The sequence below is a fragment of the Molossus molossus genome, unplaced genomic scaffold, assembly GCF_014108415.1.
Source record: "Molossus molossus isolate mMolMol1 unplaced genomic scaffold, mMolMol1.p scaffold_m16_p_5, whole genome shotgun sequence".
NCBI classification, from domain to species: Eukaryota; Metazoa; Chordata; class Mammalia; order Chiroptera; family Molossidae; genus Molossus; species Molossus molossus.
The window spans coordinates 76,970,961-76,998,168 of record NW_023425388.1 but is presented as its reverse complement, the minus strand read 5'-3'; the positions used below and the strand labels follow the sequence as shown (position 1 = coordinate 76,998,168).

General features: G+C 37.3%; 1 protein-coding gene across 11 annotated transcripts in view; it reads left to right on the top strand.

The window, feature by feature from the left end:
- The window catches only part of DZIP3 (DAZ interacting zinc finger protein 3), a 115,127-nt gene that overhangs the window by 67,503 nt on the left and 20,416 nt on the right, over positions 1-27,208 (top strand). For all 11 annotated transcript variants that reach the window (XR_004956713.1, XM_036242264.1, XM_036242258.1 and 8 more), the window contains 6 exons: positions 2,797-2,865; positions 18,087-18,183; positions 19,537-19,640; positions 21,413-21,500; positions 23,212-23,313; positions 26,338-26,463. Coding sequence is in view for 10 of the 11 variants with exons in the window: in XM_036242264.1 (XP_036098157.1) it covers positions 2,797-2,865; positions 18,087-18,183; positions 19,537-19,640; positions 21,413-21,500; positions 23,212-23,313; positions 26,338-26,463 (586 nt within the window). In the remaining variant the exon portion in view is untranslated. The remainder of the gene's footprint in view (positions 1-2,796; positions 2,866-18,086; positions 18,184-19,536; positions 19,641-21,412; positions 21,501-23,211; positions 23,314-26,337; positions 26,464-27,208) is intronic.

Below are 27,208 nucleotides of genomic sequence, written 5' to 3'. Positions count from 1 at the left end.
AACAAGGATATAGAAGACCTCTACAGTACCATCAACCAACAGGATCTGATCGATATTTATAGAACACTTCACCAGATAACAGCAGAATCCTTATGCTTTCAGGTGTCCACAGGAAATACACCAAAATAGATTACCTCCTGGGCCATAAAACAAACCTCAACAAATTTAAAAGAATTGAAATTATGCAGAACATACACTCAGATTGCATGGAATCAAACTAGAAAACAAGACTGCTAAAAGATAACAGGAAAATCTAAAACTTGAAGACTACACAACACATATCTAATTACTCCAAGGGAAATAAAAATACATTGCACTGAATTAACATGAAAATACAATATATCATAATTTGTGGACACAACTAAAGCAGTTCTGAGAAGAACTAATGTGCACATTAGAAAAGGTTGAAGTCTCAAATGAATAATGTAAGTTCTTAAGAACAAAGAAAAAGAAAAGCAAAATAACCCAGAACAAACAGTGGGAAATAATAAAGATTGGCTCTAAAAGGGCAAAATGAAGGATCCTTGGGATAAAACTACAGTATCTGGACTGTATCACCCTCAACATGCTGATTATTATACTGTCATTTTGTAGGATGATACCATTGTACCATTGCGGGAAGGTGGGTAAAAGGTACATGGGATCTTGTCTGTATCATTTTTTAGACCTGAATGTGAATCTGATTATGTCAAAAAGTTTAACTTTTTAAAAAGCACATAACTGTCCAATGGAGCTATTCTTCATAGGGATTTTGTTTGGTAACGAAGAACTTCACTGAAGACATAGTATAGAACTTAGGGTAGGTCAGATGAGATGAGAGAAAAGACAGGGCATCTAAGCTGGAAAAAAAAAAAGTATGAGCACTGTGAGTATTTGCATATAAGCTCTTGAGCCTATATATATATATATTTTTTTTAACTTGATCATGTCCCAAGAGTTTGTCATAAAAATATAAGTAATCTTTAATTGTAGAATGTTGATTTGTTTCATCTTAGGATGTGGTGTTTAGTAGGAAGCAAAAAATAAACATTTTTCTTTGGCCTAATTCAAAGTCAGTTCTACAGTAAATGTTTGGTAAATATTTGTTGGTGATCATTGCGATTTTAACAAAGAAGATTTACATAAAAGTGACATTTTCTACAAATTACAATAAGCACTTAATAAATGTTAAGTAACTGCTGTCAGTGAAGTCCATATAATAAACTTAATAACCAGCCAGAATCAGCTTGAGAACTTCAGATATTTTAGAAAAGAAAATCTAATTCTACCCTATCATGTTCATGAGAAAAATAGGACTGAGAAGTAATGACTGCCTGAACGTAGATAGTTGGTTCATATCCAAGCTTGGTGATAAGAACTATGCATACCTTATCCTCAGTTATTTACAAATGTAGGCCTTCTGTATTCCATGTCATCTCTGTCAACTCTAATCACCCACTTTAAACTGGAGCTGGGTAAAATATTGAAATTATGGAAGTATACAAAGGAAAGGAAGATTCCAGTTTTACAAATCTTACTACTTTTTAACTCGGCATTCTCCTGTATATTACCATAACAAACCTTGTATTTCATATTATTTATTTGAATATGTAACCTCTTTTGTATAAAAAGAGACCTGGTTTCTTTCATTACATTTTCAGTCCAACAGAACATTCACGAGAAGCTTAGAGTAAAGGTGCATCGGTAGTTTCTGAAATGTAGTAGTGAACAATCTAGCCAACATTTAAAGTCATTGTTTTAAGCCTTTACCATTCCAATAATTTATATTAACCAGTACTCCTGTATATCTCAAGTGTCTCAGTATATAGAAACTTAAATGTGCTTTTGCTATAAATCCCTTTATACTAAAGCAGATTAACAGGGTGATGTAAAAGCCTGGTTTGAAGAGAACAAAGGAGGCACATCAAAAATGGCATGTGAATAGATGTTAACTAAAAAGTATTACTTTGCATTTTTCTTTTTTAAATATGTTTTTTCTTTATTTTAGAGAGAGAGGAAGGGAGAGGGAGAGATAGAAACATCAATGAGAGAGAACATCGACTGGCTGCCTCCTGCATGCCCCCCACTGGGGATTGGGCCCACAACCTGCGTTTGTGTCCTGACCAAGAATCGAACCGGCGACCTTTTAGTGCATATGTTGATGCTCAACCACTGAGCCACACTGGCAGGGTATATTTTTCTTAATAGGTTCTTGCATACTAGTTTTAAGCTAATCACAGGTTATGCTTTATGATTTATACAAAATTTTACCCAAACTTCCCATAATTAGGTCATATGAGTAATTCCCAGTTTATCATTTTTATTAAAATTCTTATTTGCATAGTTTTATATATTTAAGGTCTGATTTCTTTCAGACCTTAAGTATTTAATAGTTTGCATGACTTGATGTAATATCTCTTTAAAGAACTTAAAGTTCTCAATCCCACCACAGGCCTAGAACATCAGAAGATACCATCTCTGTTTTCTAGTGAGTAAACTGAAGTACAAAGAATTAAAGACATTTTTCGGAGTCATTGAGCTGGAAGTACAAGATAAGATAACTATTCTCTTTGTCTTTCCAACTTATAACTTAGTTGAAAGTAGGGTTAGAATTTCCTTCTTTGTGAGGTCAGTAAATCAGACATCAGAAATAAGATACATTTCAGAAGGACTAGGTTTCAGTTTCGTTATTTTCAGGCTCAACATTTGTGGCCCAAGATGGGCATACTTAATCCTTCCTCATCTATAAATGGAGCTGTTCTGACTATATTAATAACAAATAATTTCTAACATTTTATGACTTTCTTCTTTGCTTAGATTACAGCGTCAGAGCCATGCTAAAGATAATGAAATCAAGAACCTTAAAGAGCAACTTTCCATGAAAAGGTACAGACAGTTGTTATTTTGGTTGAGTGCACCCTCTTGGAAACTATATATTCCACTCAGCATGTTCTGGCTAGGGTAACCATATAATTTATCATCCAATCTGGAGCACTTTGAGCCTGAAATTGAGCAGTATTCATAAGTACACTGGGACAACAGGTATAAACTGGAAGTGTCCTCCACAAATTAGGAGATATGTTCAACTTTAGCCCTGGCCCTAGAAAACTGCTGAGACAGAATAAATCAGCCAAATTATGGTCTCACAACACACTATTGTCAGGGACTCAGCTTACTGAGTTCTTATCTCTTGATCCTAATTAATACAAACTGGGTGTGACTGCTTAATGAAACTGGCTTAAATTTTTTTTCATTCATAGATTCGCCAATAGGTAATTTTTTTATAACAGCTTTTTTGAGATCTGATTCATACAGCATAACATTTACCCTGTTAAAGTACACAATTCATTGGTTTTTAGTATATTCACAGAAGTGTAAAACCATCACCACTATGTAATTCCATAACATTTTTATCACCCTAAAAAGAAACCCTGGATTCATTAGAAGTCTCTGCTCATTCTCTCTTCCCCCAGCTTCTGGTAACCACTAATCTATTTTTTGTCTCTGGATTTGCCTGTTCTGGACATTTCATATAAATGGGATCATTTAATGTGTGATATCTGGTAATTAACGACTTTCACTTAATACAATCTTTTTCAAGGTTCATCCATGTTATAGCATGTCCTCATTCCTTTTTGTGGGTAAATAATATTCCATTGTATTCTGTTAGAACATTTGTATACAAAATTTTATGTGGACATGTTTTCATTTCACTTAGGTATATACCTAAGAATGCAATTGCTAAGACATACAGTAAACTCTGTTTAACTTTTTGAGGAACTGCCAAACTGCCAGATCAGTCCACCAATTCACAGTCTCACCAGCAATGGATGAGAGTTCTGATTTCTCCACATGCTCACCAATACTTATTGGATTATCCATCTTATTTTACCCATTGTAATGGATGTGAAGTGGTAAACCATTGTGGTTTTCACTTGCATTTTCCTAATGGTTAATTATGTGGTGCATCTTACCATGTGTTTATTGGCCATTTGTGTATCTAATTAGAGAAATGTCTATTTATATCCTTTGATCATTTTTTAAATTGGGCCGTTTGTGTTTTTACTGTTGAGTTTTAATTGTTCTTTGTATGTTCTGGATACAGTGCCTTATCAGATATTTGCAAATATTTCTCCCATTCTGTGGATTGTCCTTGCACCTTCTTGATGATGTCCTTTGAAGTACAAAAGTTTTTATTTGAAGTCCAATATCTATTTTTCTTTTGTACCTGTAGGCAAATTTTCTACACTCTTCAATGGTATAATAATTCTCTTGGTTGAGTTAATATATCTCGAATATTTTATGATTCCCCCCCCCAAAACACTCTCACGTTAATGGTATTAACAATATATTGTTTTATCAAGTTTCTCATCAATGTTTATCTCAAGTATCCAGATGTTTCTAATAATAAATAATTGAGGATAGCTTTTGTGAAAGTTCCCTGTTACCATGTTACATTTACAATTTATTGTTTACATTTAAGACATTAGTTTGTATGCTCTAGAGTTCTGGGGCTCAAGCTGAAATGAGATAAGAAAAAGAGAAACCTCACAGGTAGCCATTTTCCATAATGTCCCTGATAAATAATGTCCTGTCATTATCTTCCTCCCTCTTAAGCTATAGGATTTGTTTTCATTCTCAGGTGTTGAAAGTAGGCACTGAGGTAACAGTAAATTATTTTTATGCAGTGACCTAGCTTATTGACAGGGATAATAAAAACCTCAGTAGTTGCTATTGTTGGATTAAAAAAAGGTTTGTAGAACCTTTCTGTAAAGTTTATTAATAATGATAATGCCTGGCATTTATTGAACACTTACTATGTGCCAGACACAAAGTGCTTAATGTATATTATCTGAATTAATTTTCACTATAGCTCTTTGAGGCAAATAATACAATTTTCTCCATTTTTACTTGTGAGGAAACTGAGGTATAGAGAAGTTCAGTAACTTGCCCAGGGTTTCACATTTAATAAATTGTGGAACTCAGATTCATTCTCAGACAACATGATTTGAGAGCCACGTTTAAAGAAAATATATTTTTCTTTATTGATTTACGAGAGAGAAGAAGGGAGAGAGAGAGAAACATTGATGAGAAAGAACATCGATTGGCTGCCTACTGCATGCCCCCACACTGGGGATCAGGCCCACAACCTAGGCATGTGCCCTGACCAGGAATTGAACTGGTAACCTCTTGGTGCATGGATTGACACTCAACCAATGACCCATACCAACCGGGTGAGAGCCAAGTTTTAAATGATTACATCCATATATACAACTTTAAAACTTCCATGTTCTTTTTCTTTTTTTTTAAATTAATTTATTTATTTTTGTTACAGATGTATCTCCTTTTCCCCCCACTGATACCCCCCTCCCAGGCCTTCCCCTCTCAGTTCCCAGCTTTGTTGTCAATGTCCATTGTTCATGCATACATGCATATAAGTTCTGTGGTTTCTCTCTCCCTCACCACCCCCTCTTTGGGGGATTGTCAGTCTGTACCCCACTTCCATGTCTCTGGGACTACCCCATTACACAGACTGTTATGTTCATTGTATTCCACAAATAAGTGAGATCATGTGATATTTGTCTTTCTCAGCTTGGCTTGTTTCGCTGAGGATAATACTCTCCAGGTCCCCCCATGTCGTCTCAAAGGATAAGAGATCTTTCTTTTATACAGCTGCATAGTACTCCATTGTGTATATGTACCATTGCTTTTTTATCCATTTGTCTACTGATGGACATTTGGGATATTTCCAGATCTTAGCTATTGCAAATAGTGCTGCTATGAACATGGGGGTACAGATATTCTTTCTGATCAGTGTTTCAGGCTTCTTACGGTATATTCCTAGAAGTGGAATCACTGGGTCAAATGGCAGTTCAATTTTTAATTTTTTGAGTTAACACCATATTGTTTTCCATAGTGGCTGCACCAGTCTGCATTCCCACCAGCAGTGTACTAGAGTCCCCTTTTCTCCACACCCTCGCCAACACTTGTTGTTTGATGATTTGTTGATGGTGGCCATTTTGACAGGTGTGAGGTGATACCTCATTGTTGTTTTAATTTGCATCTCTCTGATGATTAGTGATGTTGAGCATTTCTTCATATGTCTCTTAGCCATTTGTATGTCCTGTTTGGAGAGGTGTCTATTCAACTCCTATGCCCATTTTTTAATTGGGTTCCTTGTCTTCCTTTTGTTGAGCTGTATGGGCACTCTATATATATTGAAAATTAACCCCTTATCTGATGTATCATTGATAATTACGCTCTCCCATAGAATGGGTTGCCTTTCTATTTTGGTGGTTCTTTTGCTGTGCAGAAGCTTTTGAGTTTGATGTAGTCCCATGTGTTCATTTTCTCCTTTGTTTCTGTTGCCTTAGGTGATGTATCAGTGAAAATTCTGCGTATGAAATTTTGTTGCCTACATTTTCTTCTAGGATTTTTATGGATTCATGAGTCTCATTTTTTATCCATTTTGAGTTTATTCTTGTGTATGGTATCAGTTGATGGTCTAGTTTTATTATTTTCTTTTTGCATGTAGATGTCCAATTTTCCCAACACCATTTATTAAAGAGGCTGTCTTTACTCCACTGTATGCTCTTGCCCCCTTTGTCAAGTATTAATTGAGCATAATGTCTTGGGTCCCATTTCTGGGTTCTCTTTCTATTACATTGATCTATCTGCCTGTTCTTGTGCCAGTAGCAGGCTGTTTTCATTACAGTCGCCTTGTGGTATAACCTGAAGTCTGTTAATGTGATCCCTCCAACTTTGTTGTTCTTTTTCAAGATTGCTGTGGCTCTTTGGTGTCCTTTTTGATTCCATATGAACTTTTGAAGCATTTGTTCTAGTTCTGTGAAGTATGTCATTGGTATTTTGTTAGGGATTGCATTGAATCCATAGATTGCTTTGGGTAGTATGGGCATTTTAATGATACTAATTCTTCCAATCCATGAACAAGTATGTGCTTCCACTTTTTTATATCTTTCTCTGTTTCTTTTTTCAATGACCTGTAGTTTACTGCGAATAGGTCCTTTATTTCTTTGGTTAAGTTTATTCCTAGGTATCTTAATTTTTTTGCCGCGATGGTAAATGGGATTGTTTTTTCAGTTTCTCTTTCTGTGAGTTCATCATTGGTATATAAGAATGCCGTCGATTTCTTGATGTTAATTTTGTATCCTGCTAGTTTTCCAAATTCATGTATTAAGTCTAGTAAATTTTTGATGGAGTCTTTGGGGTTTTCTACGTATTGTATCATGTCATCTGCAATTAATGACAGTTTCACTTCCTCCTTTTCAATTTGGATTCCTTTTATTTATTTATTTATTTTTTATTTTATTTTATTTATTTATTTATTTATTTTTTTATATTTTATGAATTTTTATTTATTTTTTTGTTACAGATATTTTACCTTTTTACCCCATTGGCACCCCCCACCCTACCCCCCCTCCACCCTGTCCCCGGCTTAGTTGTCCATGTCCATTGGTCATGCATACATGCATATAAGTTCTGTGGTTTATCTCTTCCCACCCCCTTCCACCCCTCATCCCCTCTTCTGAGGGATGTCAGTCTGTGCCCTACTTCCATGTGTCTGGGTCTACTGTATTCCTCAGACTGTTATGTTCATTATATTCCGTATATAAGTGAGATCATGTGGTATTTGTCTTTTTCTGCTTGGCTTCTTTCACTTAGTATAATACTTTCCAGATCCCTCCATGTCATCTCAAAGGATAAGAGATCTTTCTTTCTTACCGCTGCATAGTACTCCATTGTGTATATGTACCACAGCTTTTTGATCCATTCGTCTACTGGTGGACACTTGGGCTGTTTCCAGATCTTAGCTATTGTAAATAGTGCTGCTATGAACATGGGGGTACATATATTCTTCCTGATTGGTGTTTCAGGCTTCTTAGGGTATATTCCCAGCAGTGGGATCACTGGGTCAAATGGAAGTTCAATTTTTAATTTTTTGAGGTAGCACCATATTGTTTTCCATAGCGGCTGCACCAGTCTGCATTCCCACCAGCAGTGTATTAGAGTCCCCTTTTCTCCACACCCTCGCCAACACTTGTTGTTTGATGATTTGTTGATGGCGGCCATTCTGACAGGTGTGAGGTGATACCTCATTGTTGTTTTAATTTGCATCTCTCTGATGATTAGTGATGTTGAGCATTTCTTCATATGTCTCTTGGCCATTTGTATGTCCTGTTTGGAGAGGTGTCTATTCAGCTCCTCTGCCCATTTTTTAACTGGATTCTTTGTCTTCCTTTTGTGGAGTTGTATGAGCACTCTGTATATATTGGAAATTAACCCCTTATCTGATACATCATTGGCAATGATGTTCTCCCATACAGTGGGTTGCCTTTCCATTTTGATGATTGTTTCTTTTGCTGTGCAGAAGCTTTTTAGTTTGATGTAGTCCCATGTGTTCATTTTCTCCTTTATTTCTGTTGCCTTAGGTGATGTATCAGTGAAAATTCTGCTCCGTATGATGTCCAAAATTTTGTTACCTACATTTTCTTCTAGAATTTTTATGGATTCACGGGTCACATTTAAGTCTTTTATCCATTTTGAGTTTATTTTTGTGTATGGTGTAAGTTGATGGTCTAGTTTCATTTTTTTGCATGTAGCTGTCCAATTTTCCCAACACCATTTATTAAAGAGGCTGTCTTTACTCCACTGTATGCTCTTGCCGCCTTTGTCAAATATTAATTGAGTGTATTGCCTTGGGTCCATTTCTGGGTTTTCAGTTCTGTTCCACTGGTCTATATGCCTGTTCTTGTGCCAGTACCAGGCTGTTTTGGTTACAGTCGCTTTGTAGTATAACCTGATATCTGGTATTGTGATCCCACCTACTTTGTTCTTCTTTTTCAAGATTGCTGTGGCTATTCGGGGTCTTTTTTGGTTCCATATGAACTTTTGAAGTATTTGTTCTAGTTCTATGAAATATGTCGTTGGTATTTTGATGGGGATTGCATTGAATCTATAGATTGCTTTGGGTAGTATGGACATTTTAATGATGTTAAGTCTTCCAATCCATGAACAGGGTATGTGCTTCCACTTTTTTATATCTTCCTCTATTTCTTTTTTCAATGACCTGTAGTTTTCTGCAAATAGGTCCTTTACTTCTTTGGTTAAGTTTATTCCTAGGTATCGTAATTTTTTTGGCGCGATGGTAAATGGGATTATTTTTTCAGTTTCTCTTTCTGTGAGTTCATCATTGATGTACAAGAATGCCGTCGATTTCTTGACGTTAATTTTGTATCCTGCTACTTTGCCAAATTCATTTATTAAGTCTAATAGATTTTTGATGGAGTCTTTAGGGTTTTCTATGTACAATATCATGTCATCTGCAAATAATGACAGTTTCACTTCCTCCTTTCCAATTTGGATCCCTTTTATTTTTTCTTCATGTCTGATTGCTGTGGCTAAGACTTCCAGTACAATGTTAAATAAGAGTGGTGAAAGTGGACATCCCTGTCTTGTTCCTGTTCTTTTGGAAATGTTTTTAGTTTCTGTCCATTGAGTATGATGTTGGCTGTAGGTCTTTCATATATGGCCTTTATTATGTCGAGATATGATCCCTCTATTCCTACATTGCTGAGCGTTTTTATCAGAAATGAATGCTGGATTTTGTCGAATGCTTTTTCAGCATCTATTGATATGATCATGTGGTTTTTATTCTTCATTTTGTTGATGTGGTGTATCACGTTTATTGATTTGCGAATATTGTACCAGCCTTGCATTCCTGGAATGAATCCCACTTGGTCATGGTGAATAATTTTTTTGATGTATTTCTGGATCCGATTTGCTACTATTTTGTTCAGGATTTTGGCGTCTATGTTCATCAGGGATATTGGCCTGTAGTTTTCTTTCTTCGTAGTGTCTTTTTCTGGTTTTGGAATTAGAATTATGCTGGCCTCATAGAACGTGTTTGGAAGTCTTCCTTCTTCTTGAATTTTTTGAAATAGTTTGAGGAGAATGGGTGTTAGTTCTTTTTTGAATGTTCGGTAAAACTCCCCCGTGAAACCATCTGGGCCTGGGCTCTTGTTTGCTGGAAGAGTCTTGATTACCTCTTCAATTTCCTTAGTTGTTATTGGTCTGTTCAAGTTTTCTATCTCTTCCGGGAATAGTTTTGGGAGACTGTGTGTTTCTAGAAGTTTGTCCATTTCGCTTAGGTTGTCGAATTTGTTGCCATATAGTTGTTCATAGTAGTTAACGATCTTTTGTATTTCCGTGGTGTTGGTTGTTACTTCTCCTCTTTCATTTCTGATTTTGTGTATTTGGGTTCTCTCTCTTTGTTTCTTGGTGAGTCTAGCTAAGGGTCCATCAATCTTGTTTATCTTTTCGAAAAACCAGCTCTTTGTTTCATTGATCCTTTGAATTGTTTTTTTGGTCTCTATGTCATTTATTTCTGCTCTGATCTTTACTATTTCCTTCCTTCTACTTGCTCTGGGGTTTTCTTTTTGTTTGCTTTCTAATTCTTTAAGTTGTGAGGTTAGACAGTCAATTAGAAATTTTTCTTGTTTTTTGAGGTAGGCCTGTAATGCTATGAACTTCCCTCTCAGAACTGCTTTCGCTGCATCCCATAGATTTTGTGTTGTTGTGTCTTCATTTTCATTGGTTTCCAGGAAGTTTTTAATTTCTTCCTTGATCTCGTCGGTGACCCATTCATTGTTTAATAACATGCTATTTAGCCTCCATGTGTTGAAATGTCTTTGCATGTTCTTGTTGCAATTGATTTCTAGTTTCATGCCATTGTGATCTGAGAAGATGCTTGATATGATTTCAATCTTCTTGAACTTGTAGAGATTTAGTTTGTGTCCTATCATGTGGTCTATCTTTGAGAATGTCCCATGTGCACTGGAGAAGAATGTGTATTCTGTAGTTTTGGGGTGTAATTCTCTGTAGATATCTATTAAATCCATTTGGTCTAGTGCTTCATTTAGAGTCTCTGTTTCCTTGCTAATTTTTTGCCTAGAGGATCTATCCAGTGCTGTCAACGGGGTGTTGAAGTCCCCTGCTATGATTGTATTGTTGTCGATTTCTCTTTGGAAGTCCTCCAGAAGATTTTTAATATATTTTGGTGCTCCTATATTGGGTGCATATATGTTTATCAAGGTTATATCTTCCTGTTGGATAGATCCTTTCAATATTATGTAGTGGCCGTCTTTGTCTCTAGTTATGGTCTTCATTTTGAAATCTATTTTATCAGATATGAGAATTGCTATCCCAGCTTTTTTTTGCTTTCCATTTGCTTGGAAAATTTTTTTCCATCCCTTCACTTTCAACCTATGTGAGTCTTTTGTTGAGAGGTGGGTCTCTTGTAAACAACATATAGATGAGTCATGCTTTCTTATCCAATCAGCTACTCTGTGTCTCTTTATGGGAGCATTCAATCCATTTACGTTTAAGGTGATTATTGATATGTACTTATTTATTGCCATTTTTGTTTAGTGTGGTTCTATTTTTCTTCCCATTTCTACTGCTAATTACAGCAGTCCTTTTAACATTTCTTGCAGTGCTGGTTTGGTGCTAATGTATTCCCTTAGCCTTTTTTTGTCTGGGAAGCTCTTTATTTGATCTTCTATTTTGAATGATAGCCTTGCTGGGTAGAGTAGTCTTGGATTCAGATCCTTGTTTTTCATGACTTTGATTACTTCATGCCATTCTCTTCTGGCCTGTAGTGTTTCTTGTGAGAAGTCATCTGAGAGCCTTATGGGGTTCCCTTTGTAGGTAACCTGTTGCTTATCTCATGCTGCTTTTAGGATTCTCTCTTTGTCTTTAATTTGTGGCATTTTAATTACTATGTGTCTTGGTGTGGGCCTGTTTGGGTTCTTCTTACTTGGGACTCTCTGTGCTTCTTGAACTTGAATGCCTTCTTCTTTCACCAAATTAGGGAAGTTTTCTCTCACTATTTTTTTGAATACATTCTCTATCCCTTGCTCATTTTCTTCTTCTTCGGGGACTCCTATGATGCGAATATTATTACGTTTCCAGTTTTCCCATAGTTCTCTTAAGCTGTCTTCCTGTTTTTTAATAGTTTTTTCCTTTTGTTTTTCTGATTGGTTGATTTTTTCTACCCTGTCTTCTAATTCACTGATCCGGTCCTCAGCTTCCCCTACTCTGCTCTTTAAACCTTCCAATGTGTTTTTCATTTCGGATATGTCATTTTTTATCTCTTCTTGTTGGTTTTTAATTTCCAATTGGCTTATTTTCAGTGTCTCTATGTCCTTACTCATGCTGTTCAGCTTCCTCAAGATCCTGGCTCTGAATTCTAGCTCTGTTAACATGCCTAATTGCTCCACATTGATCTCATCTTCGGTGGAGGTGTCTTGCTCTTTCATTTGGCTTCTGTTTCTGTGTTTCACCATTTTGGCTATCACTGTGGGCTTTGGAGCCTGTCAAGTTCTCCCTGTGGGTGTTGGTGTTCTGCTGTTTGTGGCTCCCTCTCCTGTGTTTAGATGAGCGAGGGAGGACCCACGTTGAACACCACTGTCAAGTCTTACTTTCCTGGTTAAAGTTGCCAGCCCAGGAAACGTACTGTTATCCTCTAGCTTTTTGCCTGGAGGCTAGCAGTCTAGGTTACTTGATGAGTTTTGAGTTGTCAGTTGATTGAAAAACTCCCTCTGGTGCTCAGCCAAGGAGCTTTCAGGAGGGTGGGGCAGATGCTGGTTGTTAGTGAGCCTCAATTAGCACTTCAATGGCCCACAGGCTGGGGTTGGATCTCCGAGGGAGGGGCTGCTGCCTCTCCTCAGAGACCTGGGGAGGAGCAATGTGGCCCCTTTCCTGAGTGGCTGCACCCAGCCAAAGCTCCGAGCGCCCTCCAAACCCCGAGTGTCCCGACTCAGCTCCAGTCCAGTCCGCCCTCCCTCTGCTGGAGCCCAAGGTGAGTGGCTGTGGCTGTTTCAGCCTCTGTCCCGGCTGCGCTGTGGAGCCGCTTGGGAGTGTAACCCGAGGGCGCTGCTCCCAGCTAAGGCCGCTGCCGAGCTGCCGACCGTGGGCTCCCAGCCCCGTTTCGCGCCTTCGCAAGCCTACCGGGATGGAGTCAGTGTCCCTCGTTGTATGGTCCTCGCAAGCTGCTTTTCTGTTGGTTTTTCCCGTTGATTTGTCTGTGTTATAGTTGTAATTCCAGTTTGGTTCTGGGAGACGGTCTGTGTAGCTCCGTTCACTCCGCCGCCACTTTTCGGTTCTCTCCTTTTATTTTTTCTTCATGTTTGATTGCTGTGGCTAAGACTGCCAGTACTATGTTAAATAATAGTGGTGAAAGTTGGCATCCCTGTCTTGTTCCTGTTCTTAAGGGAAATGTTTTTAATTTTTGCCCATTGAGTATGATGTTGGCTGTAGGTCTTTCAGATATGGCCTTTATTATGTCGAGATATGATCCCACTGCTGAGCGTTTTTATCAGAAATGGGTGCTGGGTTTTGTCGAATGCTTTTTCAGCATCTATTGATATGATCATATGATTTTTATCTTTCATTTTGATTATGTGGTCTATCACATTTATTGATTTGCAAATATTGTACCAGCCTTGCATCGCTGGGATGAATCCTACTTGATTATGGTGAATAATATTTTTGATGTATTGCTTGATTTGATTTGCTAGTGTTTTGTTCAGGATTTTGGCATCTATGTTCATCAGGGATATTGGCCTGTAGTTTTCTTTCTTTCTTTCTTTCTTTTTTTTGTTCAGATAGAGTGGGGAGGGAGGGAGAGAGAGAGAGAGAGAGGAGAGAGAGAGAGAGAAACAGCGATGTGAAAGGGACACATCGAGTGGCTGCCACCCGCACGACCCAACCAGGGCCGGGGACAAACTGCAACCAAGGCACATGCCCTTAGTGGGAACCGAACCCGGGTCTCTCTGGATCGCAGGCCAACACTCCACTGCTGAGCCAAACCGGCCTGTAGTTTTCTTTCTTTGTAGTGTTTTTTTTTTTTTTTGTTTTGGAATTAGAATTATGCTGGCCTTATAAAACGAGTTTGGAAGTCTTCCTTCTTGAATTTTTTGAAATAGTTTTAGGAGAATGGGTATTCTCTTTGAATGTTCGGCAAAATTCCCCCGTGAAGCTGTTCAGGCCTGGGCTTTTGTTTGCTGGGAGAGTCTTGATTACATCTTCAGTTTGTTTTGTTGTTATTGGGCTGTTCAAGTTTTCTATCTCTTCCCAGTTCAGTTTTGGGAGACTATGTGTTTCTAGAAATTTGTTCATTTCGCTTAGATTGTCGAATTTGTTGCCGTATAATTGTTCATAATATTTGTTAACAATCCTTTGTATTTCTGTGGTCAGTTATTATTTCTTCTCTTTTATTTCTGATTTTGTGTACTCTCTTTTTGTTTTTTGGTGAGTCTAGCTAAGCGTCCATCAATCTTGTTTATCTTTTCAAAGAACCAGCTTTTTGATTCATTGATCCTTAGAATTGTTTTTTTGATCTCCATGTCATGTATTTCTGCTCTGATCTTTGCTATTTCCTTCCTTCTACTTGCTCTGGGTTTTTGTTGTTGTTGTTGTTTGCTTTCTAGTTCTTTAAGTTGTGAGGTTAGATAGTCTATTAGAAATATTTCTTGTTTCTTGAGGTAGGACTCTAGTGCTATAAACTTCCCTCTCAGAACTGCTTTCGCTGCATCCCATAGATTTTGTGTTGTTGTGTGTTCATTTTCATTGGTTTCCAGGAAGTTTTTAATTTCTTCCTTGATCTCCATGGTAACCCATTCATTGTTCAATAACATGCTATTTGGCCTCTATGTGTTCAAATGTGTTTGCATGTTCTTGTTGCAATTGATTTCTAGTTTCATGCCATTGTTATCTGAGAAGATGCTTGATAATGATTTCAGTCTTCTTGAACTTGTAGAGACTTTGTGCCCTAACATGTGGTGTATCTTTGAGAATGTTCCATGTGCACTTGAGAAGAGTGTGAATTCTGCAGTTTTGGGGTGCAGTTCTCTGTAGATATCTATTTAATCCATTTGATCTAGCACTTCATTTAGAATCTGTGTTTCCTTGTTAATTTTTTGTCTAGAAGATCTATCCAGTAATGTCAGTGGGGTGTTGAAGTCCCCTGCTATGATTGTATTGCTGTTGATTTCTCCTTTGAAGTCCTCTAGAAGATTTTTAATATATGTTGGTGCTCCATATATGTTTACCAAGGTTATATCTTTCTGTTGGATAGATCCTTTCAATATTATGCAGTGACCTTCTTTATCTCTAGTTATGGTCTTCATTTTGAAATCTACCTTATCAGATATGAGTATTGGTACCCCAGCTTTTTTTGCTCTCCATTTGCTTGAAAGATTTTTTTCCATCCCTTTACTTTCAATCTATGTGAGTCTTTTATTGTGAGGTGGGTCTCTTGTAAACAACAAAGAGATGAGTCATGCTTTCTTATCCAATCAGCTACTCTATGTCTTTTTATTGGAGCATTCAAATCACTCACATTTAAGGTGATAATTAATATGTACTTATTTATTGCCATTTTTGTTTAGTGTGGTTCTATTTTTCTTCCTATTTCTTCTACTAATTACAGCAGTTCTTTTAGCATATCTTGCAGTGCTGGTTTGATGTTAATATATTCCCTTAGCCTTTTTTTGTCTGGGAAGCTCTTTATTTGACCTTGTATTTTGAATGATAGCCTTGCTGGGTAGAGTAGTCTTGGATTCAGATCCTTGTTTTTCATGACCTTGATTACTTCATGCCATTCCCTTCTGGCCTGTAGTGTTTCTGTTAAGTCAACTGAGAGCCTTATGGGGTTTCCTTTGTAGGTAATCTGTTGTTTATCTCTTGCTACCTTTAGGGATCTCTCTTTATCTTTAATTGTTGGCATTTTAATTACGATGTGTCTTGGTGTGGGCCTGTTTGGGTCCTTCTTACTTGGGGCTGTCTGTGCTTCTTGATCTTGAATGCCTTCTTCCTTTAATAAGGTAGGAAAGTTTTCTATCACTATTTCTTCAAATATATTCTCTAACCCTTGCCCATTTTCTTCTTCTTCGGAGCCTCCTGTGTTGCGAATATTATTACATTTCCAGTTGTCCCACAGTTCTCTTTAACTATCTTCCTGTTTTTTGTTTTTGTTTTTGTTTTTCCTTTTGGTTTCCTGGTTGGTTGATTTTTTTTCTACCCTGTCTTCTAATTCACTGAGCTGGTCCTCAGCTTCCTCTACTCTGCTGGTTAGTCCTTCCAATGTGTTCTTTATTTCTGCTATGTCATTCTTCATTTCCACTTGGTTGGTTTTCAATGTTTCCATATCTGATGTCCTTACTCATGCTGTTGAGCTTCCTCAAGATCATGGCTCTGAACTCTACCTGTGATAATTTGCTTAACTGCATTTCATATGTCTCATCTTTGATAGAGTTCTCTTGTTCTTTCATTTGGGATTCATTTTTCTGTTTCACCATTTTGGCTATCTCAGTGAGTTTTGGAGCCTGCCAAATTTTCCCTGTGGGTGTTCTGCTGTTTGTGGCTCCCTCTACTGGGTTTGGATGAGCCTGGGTGGGTTTATGTTAAACACCACTGTCACGTCTTACTTTCCTGGGTAGATTTGCAAGCCCAGGAAAGATTCAGTTATCCTCTAACTTTTTTCCCTGCAGGCTAGTAGTCTCAGTTACTCAGTGCCATAGAATGTAGCCCTAGTGTTCTGCTTAAGAGGATTTCCAGATGGTGGGATAGATGCCTGTTTAATGAGCCTCATTTCATTTCTTTGCCTCACCTGGGAAAGGCTGAATCTCTGAGGGTTGGGGACTGCTGCTTTTCCCCACAGCTCTGTGGAGGAGCACACTAGCCACCATCCTTTGTGGCCACAACTCAGCAAAATCTCTAAGTGCCCTCCAAATCCCGGTGGTCCCCACAGAGTTCCAGCCCCATCTGCCCTCCCTCTGCAGTAGCCCCCAGGTGAGTGGCTTTGGCTGTTTTACAGCTCTGTCCTGGCTCTCTATGCTGTTGAGCGGGCTTGGTCTTTATTCCCCAAGGGCACTGCTCAGAGCTAAGACTGCTGCTGTCCGTGGGCTCCCAGCCCACCACCCTGTCACACCTCTGCAGATCCTACCAGTGTCCCTGGTTATATGGTCCTGTCCTGCTGCTTTTCTGTTGCTTTTTTCTGAGGATTTGTCTTTATTTTAGTTGTAATTCTTGTTTGGTTCTGGAATATAGTCGGTGTAGCTTCCATTCACTCCGCCTCCATTTTCACATCCTCTATGCCTATCTTGTGAGCAGCTGTTTGCACAGGTGCCCCCACACCCTGCAGGTCCTGTGGGCAGGCAGCTGGATCACACCAGTCCCTCTCAGGCTTCAGCTTCCCACTTCTCTTGTGGGCTGCTGGGTCACCCAGGCTTCTCTGGTTCCCCAGGTCCAGCCACTGGTGGCTGGGGAGTGCTGCTGCCCCATGGGGCTCAACTCCTCAGCTTTTGCTGTAGTTTTTGGGGATGGTTCTCAGCTGTTGGTCTGTGCTTCTGTTACCTGGGGATGGATGTCTGTTATTGGGGGTATATCTCGACTTTGATCAGGCTGCTACTATGGGGGATGGTGCTGGGCTCCCGGCTGTTTGTGGCTTCCGTGACTGGCACCTTGGGAGCTCCACTACCGTGCAGTGGTCTGTGTGTTGACACAGAGTGTCCACTGGTCTAATGGTGCCAGGTGCCCTGGTGGGCTCAGGTTGCTGGGCCCTAGCTGCTCTCACTGCCTCCTCCCAGGGAAGATCCCCGATCTTCCAAAATGGTGGGACCTCCCCACGGTGCAGGGAGAAGTGCCCTAAAGAGCTGCTTACTGAGGTAACCGGCTGCTCTGTCCACATCACAGGAACCTTCTGCTCCATGTCTCTGCACTGCAAGAGTTTGGTCGTCCACCTTCACGTCCACTCACACTCTCTCACACACTCGCTCACTCTCTCACACACTCACCCTTCCTCTGGTCCTGCCCACTTCCATCTTCTGAAACCAAAACTTCCATGCTCTTGATGGTAAAGGATAATAGTAAGGCTTAAGTAATGTCTTCTCTTGCATTTATATGCTGTATACTTTTTAAGAAATCATTAACTACTCATTGAGTAGCTTCTCTTCCTTCCTCCTGAATAAGGTAGAAAAGTCTGTTCTTGCTACAATGTTACTGACTCTAATGATCATGTATTTCAGATCTCAGTGGGAAATGGAGAAGCATAATATGGAAAGCACAATTAAAACATACTTAAGCAAACTGAATGCAGAAACTAGCAGAGCTTTAACAGCTGAGGTAAAAAAAAAAAAAAAAGGAGAGAGATGGGGTTGGGGAGACAAGTCTTACTTGTGTACTAATATACTAAAGAATTTAAAAAAAAAAACTGTTTTGTGGCCAAAGAGAAATAAGACATTCTAGGACTGGCCTAAAAAATTCAGCTCCAACCTCTGTGCTTTTTTGACTCATTGGCATTTTGTACATGATTACTTCAGTGTTGATGATCTTATATTGTTTTTCCTCAAATTACTTAAAGAAATTGGTCTGCTTCAGTATGTAAAGCAAATGCAGACATCTAGGAACATTTTCATGAAGCCAGGTCACCAAGCAAACTTCGAAGAATAACATTTCACTGCTGCCATGTCTCTTTTCTTTGCTACTTCTTACATAGGTCTTCTAAAAGCACATATATGTCATACACTCCAGTGTCAAAAACCAGCTTATCTTTTGGATCCAGAAAGTTACCCAGTTTCCTTTAAGTTTGCTTAGAACCCCACAACTAGAGTCTCAAAAGAAATGATTATATGTATATATATAATTTTTGTTTATAGATTACCAAACTTGACATACAATGAGATTCAAGTTTTGGGGATCTCACTGACATTAAAATAATTATAGATATTCCCACCTCTGTCATAGTAAGCTCTATTCTTTAGCAGAGTGCTCAGAAATCCAGAGGTCCACAATCAAGGAGTGACATCTGAACCAAAAAACTCTGGAGAGTAAAGTATTGGAGTGCTAGATTTAACTAAATAGAAAAAAAAATCTCAGACTATCTTAAGAGCTAAAGTTTGTATTCTTTGTTTTTCACTGCTTTAGTCAGGAAGTTTCTTTCTACTTCCATTATTAATTTTAGAAACACTTAATGCTGTCCAAGAGAATAATACACTATTTTCAATAACGGTGCAAAAGGGATTCCTACTGTGGGATTGACATTGGACTAGATGATCTCCAAGGCCTATTGGTCTGATTATTTTCTTACCCCTTCATGAGAAAACAAACAAATAGCAGGAATTCTTTTTATCGTTCTTAACTCAGTACCCAGGTTACATCTAGTATCAATTAAATTAGAATCTCTGGGACCAGGCATCATTTTTTAAAGTCGGTTTAAAAACTTTTGAAATGGTTCCAGTGTACTTACAAATTCAAAAATGAATCTTCTAGAATGTTTACAAACCCAGTTACAAATAAAAAATTAGAATTGCAGAATTGATGAAAATGCTTTTATAATGTATCGTGGATGGTCAGGCAGCTCAGGTGTTGTTGGAAGAGATTGAAAAATAGCTTAAATTTTACTTGAAATGATTGAGAAAATGTGTTCACTTATAAGGACACCTTCATCTTCTTTTTCTTTCTCTCAAATATCTGTAGGTGTATTTCTTGCAGTGTCGTCGAGATTTTGGTTTGCTTCATCTAGAGCAGACTGAAAAGGAATGCCTCAGTCAGCTTGCCAGGGTGACTCAAATGGCAGCAAGGTAACTTTTCCCTTTTCCTTAATGCATCTTAGTCTCAGAGATACTCATAAATGGCTCCAAGGTTGAACATAATGTGTGATGTGTTTTACATATATAACATCAGAGTTTTTGGAGTGAATAAGTCCTTGTGTTTTTAAACTTCAAAAGTCTCCTAGTCACTTTGATGCTTTTACTTTGTTGTTTCTGCTGAAGCACTGAGAAGTCTACTGAATACAGTAATAGCTGCTGACAGTTTTTTCTCTACCTCCACAGTGAAATAGATCAAAAATCTCAATCAGACATGTATAAAGACCAGATATTTACAAACCAAAGTGGATTCTAAGTGGAAAACTTTTCTAATTATTGTCTCTTCAAAGGCTTGATTTTAAATACTTTTGGAATACTTCGGGGGGGGAGAAAATCAGTATTAACACACCTAAAATCATATGTTAAAGGCAATTTCCTGCTGTGCTATAAATGGGTGATTTTCAAATATTGGGCAGGTTGTATGAGATTCTCTTTAAATTTATAATTTTATGAGGTATAACTTCAAATTTAAAGAATTAATTTAGAATCTCTGGAACCAAGGCATCATCATCATCATCATCATCATCATCATTATTATCTTAATTCTCACCTCAGGATATATTTATTGATTTTAGAGAGGAAGGGAGAGACAGAGAGAAACATCGATGTGAGAAAAACATTGATTGGTTGCTTTATGCGCCTAACTGGGGATCAAACTCGCAACCTAGGCATGTGCCCTGACCAGGAATTGAACCTGCAACCTTTTTGTTATACAGGATGATGCTCCAACCAACTGAACCACCTGTCTGGGCACATCATTATTTTTTAAATAATTATTATTTTAATGATTATTGGTCTTCATTTCTAAAGAATCAGAATCTGAGATTTACCAGGATTCCCAGGATATATTGATGTGCTTTCAGGTCAGGGAAGCACTGTTTTAAGTGATTAGTCTCTTTGCTAGAAGGAGAAAAAAATGCTCTGTAAATTAGAATATTATCAAGCTTCGTTGTATGAGGTGATCCCAATGATGGCTTGTTCTACTCTTTTAAAGCTGTTTTCCTGGGTGACACTGGGCTGGGGAATGTTTTAACAGCCTTTTGAAAAGCTTAGAAATCTCTGTTTTGGAGCTGGCAGACCCTAAACACCTCAAAGCTATTCCTACTCAAGTCATTTGGTGGGTGTGTTTGACAGAGCTGCTGTTTGTGCAGTTTATACACTGCATAGAAGCAACAATCTAACTCATCTTTGCACAAGAGGTACTTTTTTCACATTTGCCCTGCCATATGGAATATCTTTTTCCAGTTTGCAAAAGAGCCTGATAAGCCAACTGTGGCCTTGTGATTTCAGGGTTAATGTTAAAATAGTCCAAAACCTGCTTCCCAGATGCCTATTCTCAACATTGGATGGCTAGGGCAATTTCCTTGTTTGGCTTTCACTGCCTTCCCACTTCAGTGGAGGGATTCCTGTGCAAAGGTTTTATGTGTCCTAAAAATGCTAAGCTAGAAAAAAAAATTCTTGCTGCACTGAAGCAGAAGTTATATTTTCTCTTGGAAAAAACAAAAACTTTATATGTTTCTAGTCCTTGTTTTTATTTTTAATAATAAGCCCTTCCATAAAACTTCGTGCCCATTTGAGGTGATGGAGGTAATTTTGTTGTTTTACGTTATTTACATTTATGCTACAGAACATAATGGAATTTTTTGGAAACCTACTTCTTGTATTAAAAGAAAGAACTTCCTCTTGTGTCTCCTTGTCTACACCAGCAACCTAGAATCTCTTCAATTAAAGGCTGCAGTAGACAGTTGGAATGCCATTGTGACAGATGTCAGAAGCAAGATTGCATTCCTTAGGGTAAGTTGTGAAGTGTATTTTGAGTAAATTGACTGAATGTTGTAGGTGGTATATACTTAAACATTAAAAACAATCGCTAGAGAAATTTAAGGAAGAACATGGTTTTCAGTTACTACAGTTTATGCCTTTTTGAGGTTTACTATCAATAACTTCCACATAGTTGGTTGAAGATGGCAACCAATTCATTATAGTAAATGCTAAACTCAAACATTGCGCCTCACACCTAATTTTTCTAGAATTCTAAAACTAACTATGCTCCAATAAGAAATAAATGTCTAACTTGGTTTTAGTAATTGTGCGTTTAGAGGATTAAAAGGAAGATCAAGCAGCCCTGGCCGGTTTGGCTCAGCGGTTAGAGTGTCGGCCTGCGGTCCAGAGAGACCCGGGTTCGGTTCCCGCTAAGGGCACGTACTTCGGTTGCAGTTTGTCCCCGGCCCTGGTTGGTCGTGCGGGTGGCAGCCACTCGATGTGTCCCTTCACGTCGATGTTTCTCTCTCTCTCTCCCTTCCTCTCTCTCCCTCCCTCTCTATCTGTACAAAAAAAAAAAAAGGAAAAATATCCTCGGGTGAGGATTACAAAAAAAAAAAAAAAAAAAGGAAGATCAAGCAGACCTGTATTAGTCTTCAGTCTCAACGTTGATGTAATTATTTCATAATGCAAAACAATAAATTCTTAATTATTGGTTTAATACTATTAGGACTATCATAAAGGTAATGTAAGGAAGTAGTCCACTGAATGTTTATTAATTTATTCAGTTGGTTTTTGGAAATTTTTGTATTTATATCTTCAAGTTCACATATCATGTTGATTGTTTTGTGATTTCACAGCACAAACAATGACATTCAGTTGTGAAGAGCTACCTTAAAGCATTAACTACTTATCTAGCTTTTCTATTGTGGTCTCCACTATTTCTCTTCCAGGCTCTTTCTTACTCAGTCTTTACTGATGCTTAGCATTTCTGTTGGGTTTATTTATTGTTCTCACCTCAAAAGAGCTGCTCCTTGTTTTGTATCCTTGTTTTCTTTCAAGCACATATTCTCTGTGTGAAAGTTTCTAAATGTTTTGCTTCTTTAGACTTTCTTTTCCAGCTCTTGTGGTTTGTTTACAAAATAATATGTAAAACAAAACGGGGACAATGCCAAAAAAATGTTAAAAGCATATTGTTTCAGGGATTAGAGTCTTTTGGCAAAATCCAAGAGAATAAAACAAAGGTGTATTTGGAACTGGAGAAAGCTAGAGATACAACTTTTGAGATAAACAAAATATGAATATTTTAAAAATATTCCCTAAAATTTCTCCTCTATGTTTTAAAATAAACATTTGCAAGTAATCCAATTCCTTGTTGAAGATACTTTTTTTCCCCATATTTATCAGCCAGTACATTATTTATAGCTTCTTGAATCTTTAGACTCTATTCATTTTATGTCAGTGGTTCACAGCTTGGGGCTCAAAATTATGGAAAATTGAGAATCTGTGAATTGTGTGTGTCTGTATCCTGTCAATCAACAGATACTTCTAAAAACACAACTCTTTATATTCAGGGATAATGTTGTATAGAATTGTTTTTATGTCAGAAATTGTTTTTATATTATTTCTAACAATAGATTCTCACTTGTCTATGCTGTATTATTCAAAACTCTGTTAAGTATTTCTATGTGCTAGTTTTTTGAAGTTGAGTTGCTTTAAAATATTGTTTCTCTTTCTCTACTAGACACAGTACAATGAACAAATTAACAAAGTGAAGCAAGGATTTGCCTTGAGTACTTTGCCTCCAATCCAGCTTCCTCCACCACCACCCAGTCCTGAGATACTGGTAAGAAATATGACATTTTGAAAAATTCTCATCTTTATCTTGATAAAACACTGAATATGCAGTATTTTTAATGTGTATTCAAAATGGAATAGGCACATAATGTACTTGTCATTTGTAATTATGTCCATTTAATTTTGCTGGCTCAACTGAGGCCACTTACATAGGTTGTATCACTGGGTTTTAGTGATGCATTTGATATCTAAAGAGGTAGTATGTTTTTATTCATTTTGTCACTCACCTACATCATGGGAGAAACCTGATGAGTGCTCAGAATTTTCATTGCACTCAGGTTACCCCTAGGAGACTGAAACACTTCAGCATAATACCCTAGCAGGCTGGACTTTACCCCTCCACTTCTACTTTAGACTCTCTTTTCCTTAAATTTTATTTTCCATTCTACCTTTTATAGCAAGGACACCTTGTATCTGTGCCCCTTTCCTGCTTATTAATAGGGATCCACGAGTCTTAATCAGACATACTAATATCTATGCTATACTATTTATGTTAGCCTTTTGGGAAACATAGTACCTTAACTCAGTAAACACATACAGCTTTCCTAATGCCTTTTAGGACAGAACCATTAGGTGACAATTTTTATTATCATAACAGATCTGGGGGTAGGAAAAGAAAAAAAGGTGTGAGATATTTAGGGGCAGATTACTTTTGACATCAGCACTTCTGCTTGTAGAAGAACTTGTTATTTCTACAAATGGCTGAATAAATTAAATAATTTAAAAAATATGTATATTGTATGGATTTTCACTGTATTTCAAAGGCAGAGTCCAAAGCTGAAAGTATTGTGTGACACACACTCTGGACTTTAGTTATATTTTCGTTAGTCTGCTTCTTGTAGGAGTACTGTATTATGGATATTATCATTTTGAGTGTGGAGCACCATTATACCCAACTTATGATAAGAATTGTGTTACATAGATGACCAAAAAACTCCAGAGATTCCCTGTAATTCAACAGAAAGTAACATATTCTTGGTAGGATTTCTAGGAACCCTGTGCCTTCTGCCCATATTCAAACTATGGCTTATAGGTTGTATTTAAACTCTCCGATAGCTCTAAATATAAAATGGCTCCAGAGACTAAAAAGTTGGTTATAGAGTTGTTTTTTGGAGTTTCCTGGGATCAGATCAGAATAAACTGTCTCTGATACCAGTGATATTGTGCAGCTGACAAACATAGGCAAAATTTGACCTCTATATCCTTATTCCTTCAGAGTCTGTTTTGGTTCTGATGCAGCTACTGTTTTAGTTCTGATGCAGGTTTGGTCTAGGGCATAAACCCACTGGCAGTTAGGCCCTATAGAATTCATAAGCATCCTTCTGCTAACGTCTGAGAGGTATACGTTTGTCTTTTGTCTTCCTAACAGAGTCATGCTGTGCTTGATCAAAGCTGACATTATGTTAAAGTGCAGGTATCAGTGACTACTGAGCATCAGTGGAACAGTTTGAAAGCACAAATGCTAGAAATGTGAATATACTGTTTACTATAATTTAAGGTGGTATTATACAATGGAAATACACTAGAGATCTGGGTTCAGGTCCTAACTCTGAAGAACTATGCTAGTCTTCAGAAAATGAGCTGTTCTGGACTTAGGTTTTCTCATTTATAGACCAGGAAATTGTACTAGTTGGTCTGATCACTACAGTCCATCAATCTCTGAGATTCTAGTACTGTAAGAAATGGTTCCAGGTTTTAACTATATGATAGTTTAATCTGAGAAGTCTGGAATAATGGGTTCCCAATTTAACCCAGTATTTTAATGTGTTTCATTATATTTTTATTTCTGTATCCTGGCTATCTAATCCTCAAAGTAGTGTTTGGTAATAACTGTCCTCAAAGAGAGCAGGTCCTTTGACTCAGTACCCACCATTTATTCATTTTTTAAGAACTTTATGTTATGAAAATATAAAATATGTATGAAAATACAGTAGTATAATGAACCTCTGTGAACCCTAGAACCAACTTTAACACACTTTCAACATTTTGTCAGTCTTTTTGTTTATCTCATCTCTTTCTTCCTCCCACTGGAATATTTTATTTTACTTTATTTTATTAATTTATTTTTTATCTTCACCCGAGGACATTTTTTCATTTTTTGTTCAGATAGAGCGGGAGGGAGAGAGAGGAAGAGAGAGAGAGAGAGAAACATTAACATGAAAGGTACACATCTAGTGGCTGCCACCCACACGACCCAACCAGGGTGGGGGACAAACTGCAACCGGGGTACATGCCCTTAGCGGAAACCGAACCCGTGTCTCTCTCGACCACAGGCCGATGCTCTAACCTCTGAGCCAAACCGACCAGGGCTGGAATATTTTAAAGTAAACCTTACATATCTTATACTTTCATCCATATACACTTTAGTATGTATTCCTAAAAGATGAGGACTCATATTATTGGATATAATCATAACACCATTTTTCTAAGAATTATAAATTATTTTTAATAATATCTACTTAAATTTTATATTATGCCAGTTGTCCCAAAAATGTCTTTTTCTTACCTAGCTCTACAATATTTCCAATTTGGTTATAATTACCCTTATTTGAAACCCTTATTTTAAAAAAGCAATCCAATAAGTTCTTCATTAACCTTTTACCTGTTGTTTTAGGATCATTACTTAAGAGCTAAACTGGTACTCATTTTATTTATTTTTTAAACCCTCAACCAAGGACATTTTTCCATTTATCTTCAGATAGAAGGGAACCTTAAAGATACCTAACCCAACTCTTATTTTATAGATTAGTGAGTTGGCATCCAAGGTTATGCAGCTACGTGGAAAAAATGTGGGAATAGAACTCTGTTCTCTTTTCTCTCAGTTTTCTTTAGTATATTTTACTGACCTTTACTATTTAAATATTCATATATTTAACTAATTTTATGACAGCGTTGTTTCTATTGTGCTTGATAACTACATTTTAAATCAGTCTTTTCCCCAAACATTGCTCCATGAGTTTAGATCATTGCCCATATGAATAGATGTTTTTATTTTTTACTGTTTCTATTTTAGATGCAGCAGTTCTTGGGAAGACCCCTTGTGAAAGAATCTGTCTTTAGACCCGTGCTCACTGTTCCTCAAATGCCTGCTGTTTGTCATGGAGTCATCTCTGCAGCTGGCCAACCTAGACCCCCCTTGGTACAGAGCCCTTTTTGGTGGAATAGATATTAACTAGTTCTTTATCACTGCAGTGGATTTCCAGAATGAATGTCTGTCTTTTCTTTGTTCATTTATTTGATAAATGATGATGACTGAATGATAACTGAATAAACAGTTTCATGTGAGGCACTGTGCTAAGGATGTTACATATATTATTTCATTAACTGATATTAGCTTAGTTTTTTAGTACAAAGATAAATATGTTTTTATAGTAGAAAATTCTTACAGTTACTCTTTGCTTCTATAACTGGCAGCAATAATGGTTAGATTGATATTTTAATGGATAATTTATATTTAGCATGATTGATGGGTAGGTTGAAAAGCAAAAAAATCCAAGTCACAGCAAACTAAATTATGCTACAAGGCTAAAGAAAAAATTTAAACACACACATGAATATATAATAGGACAGTGTTTATAAACACAATATAAATAGCATCACCTTGGAATATATTATACTGTAAAGTTATAAATTTTCCTAGCTACAAATTGCTAGATAAACCTTATCCAGATTTGAAGAAGCAATAGAGAACTTTAAAATGAATAGAATTATTCATTGTAAACTTCGGTAAGGTAAACTTTTTTATTAAAAGAAAAATATTTTCCCAAATTATGTTAAATATAATTAATGAAAATTATCTAATTTTGACTTTCCCATAAGTACATTCTAGTCAGATTTTTTTGTACCTATTTATTGCTAACATTCTCCCTTTGAAATATATAGTC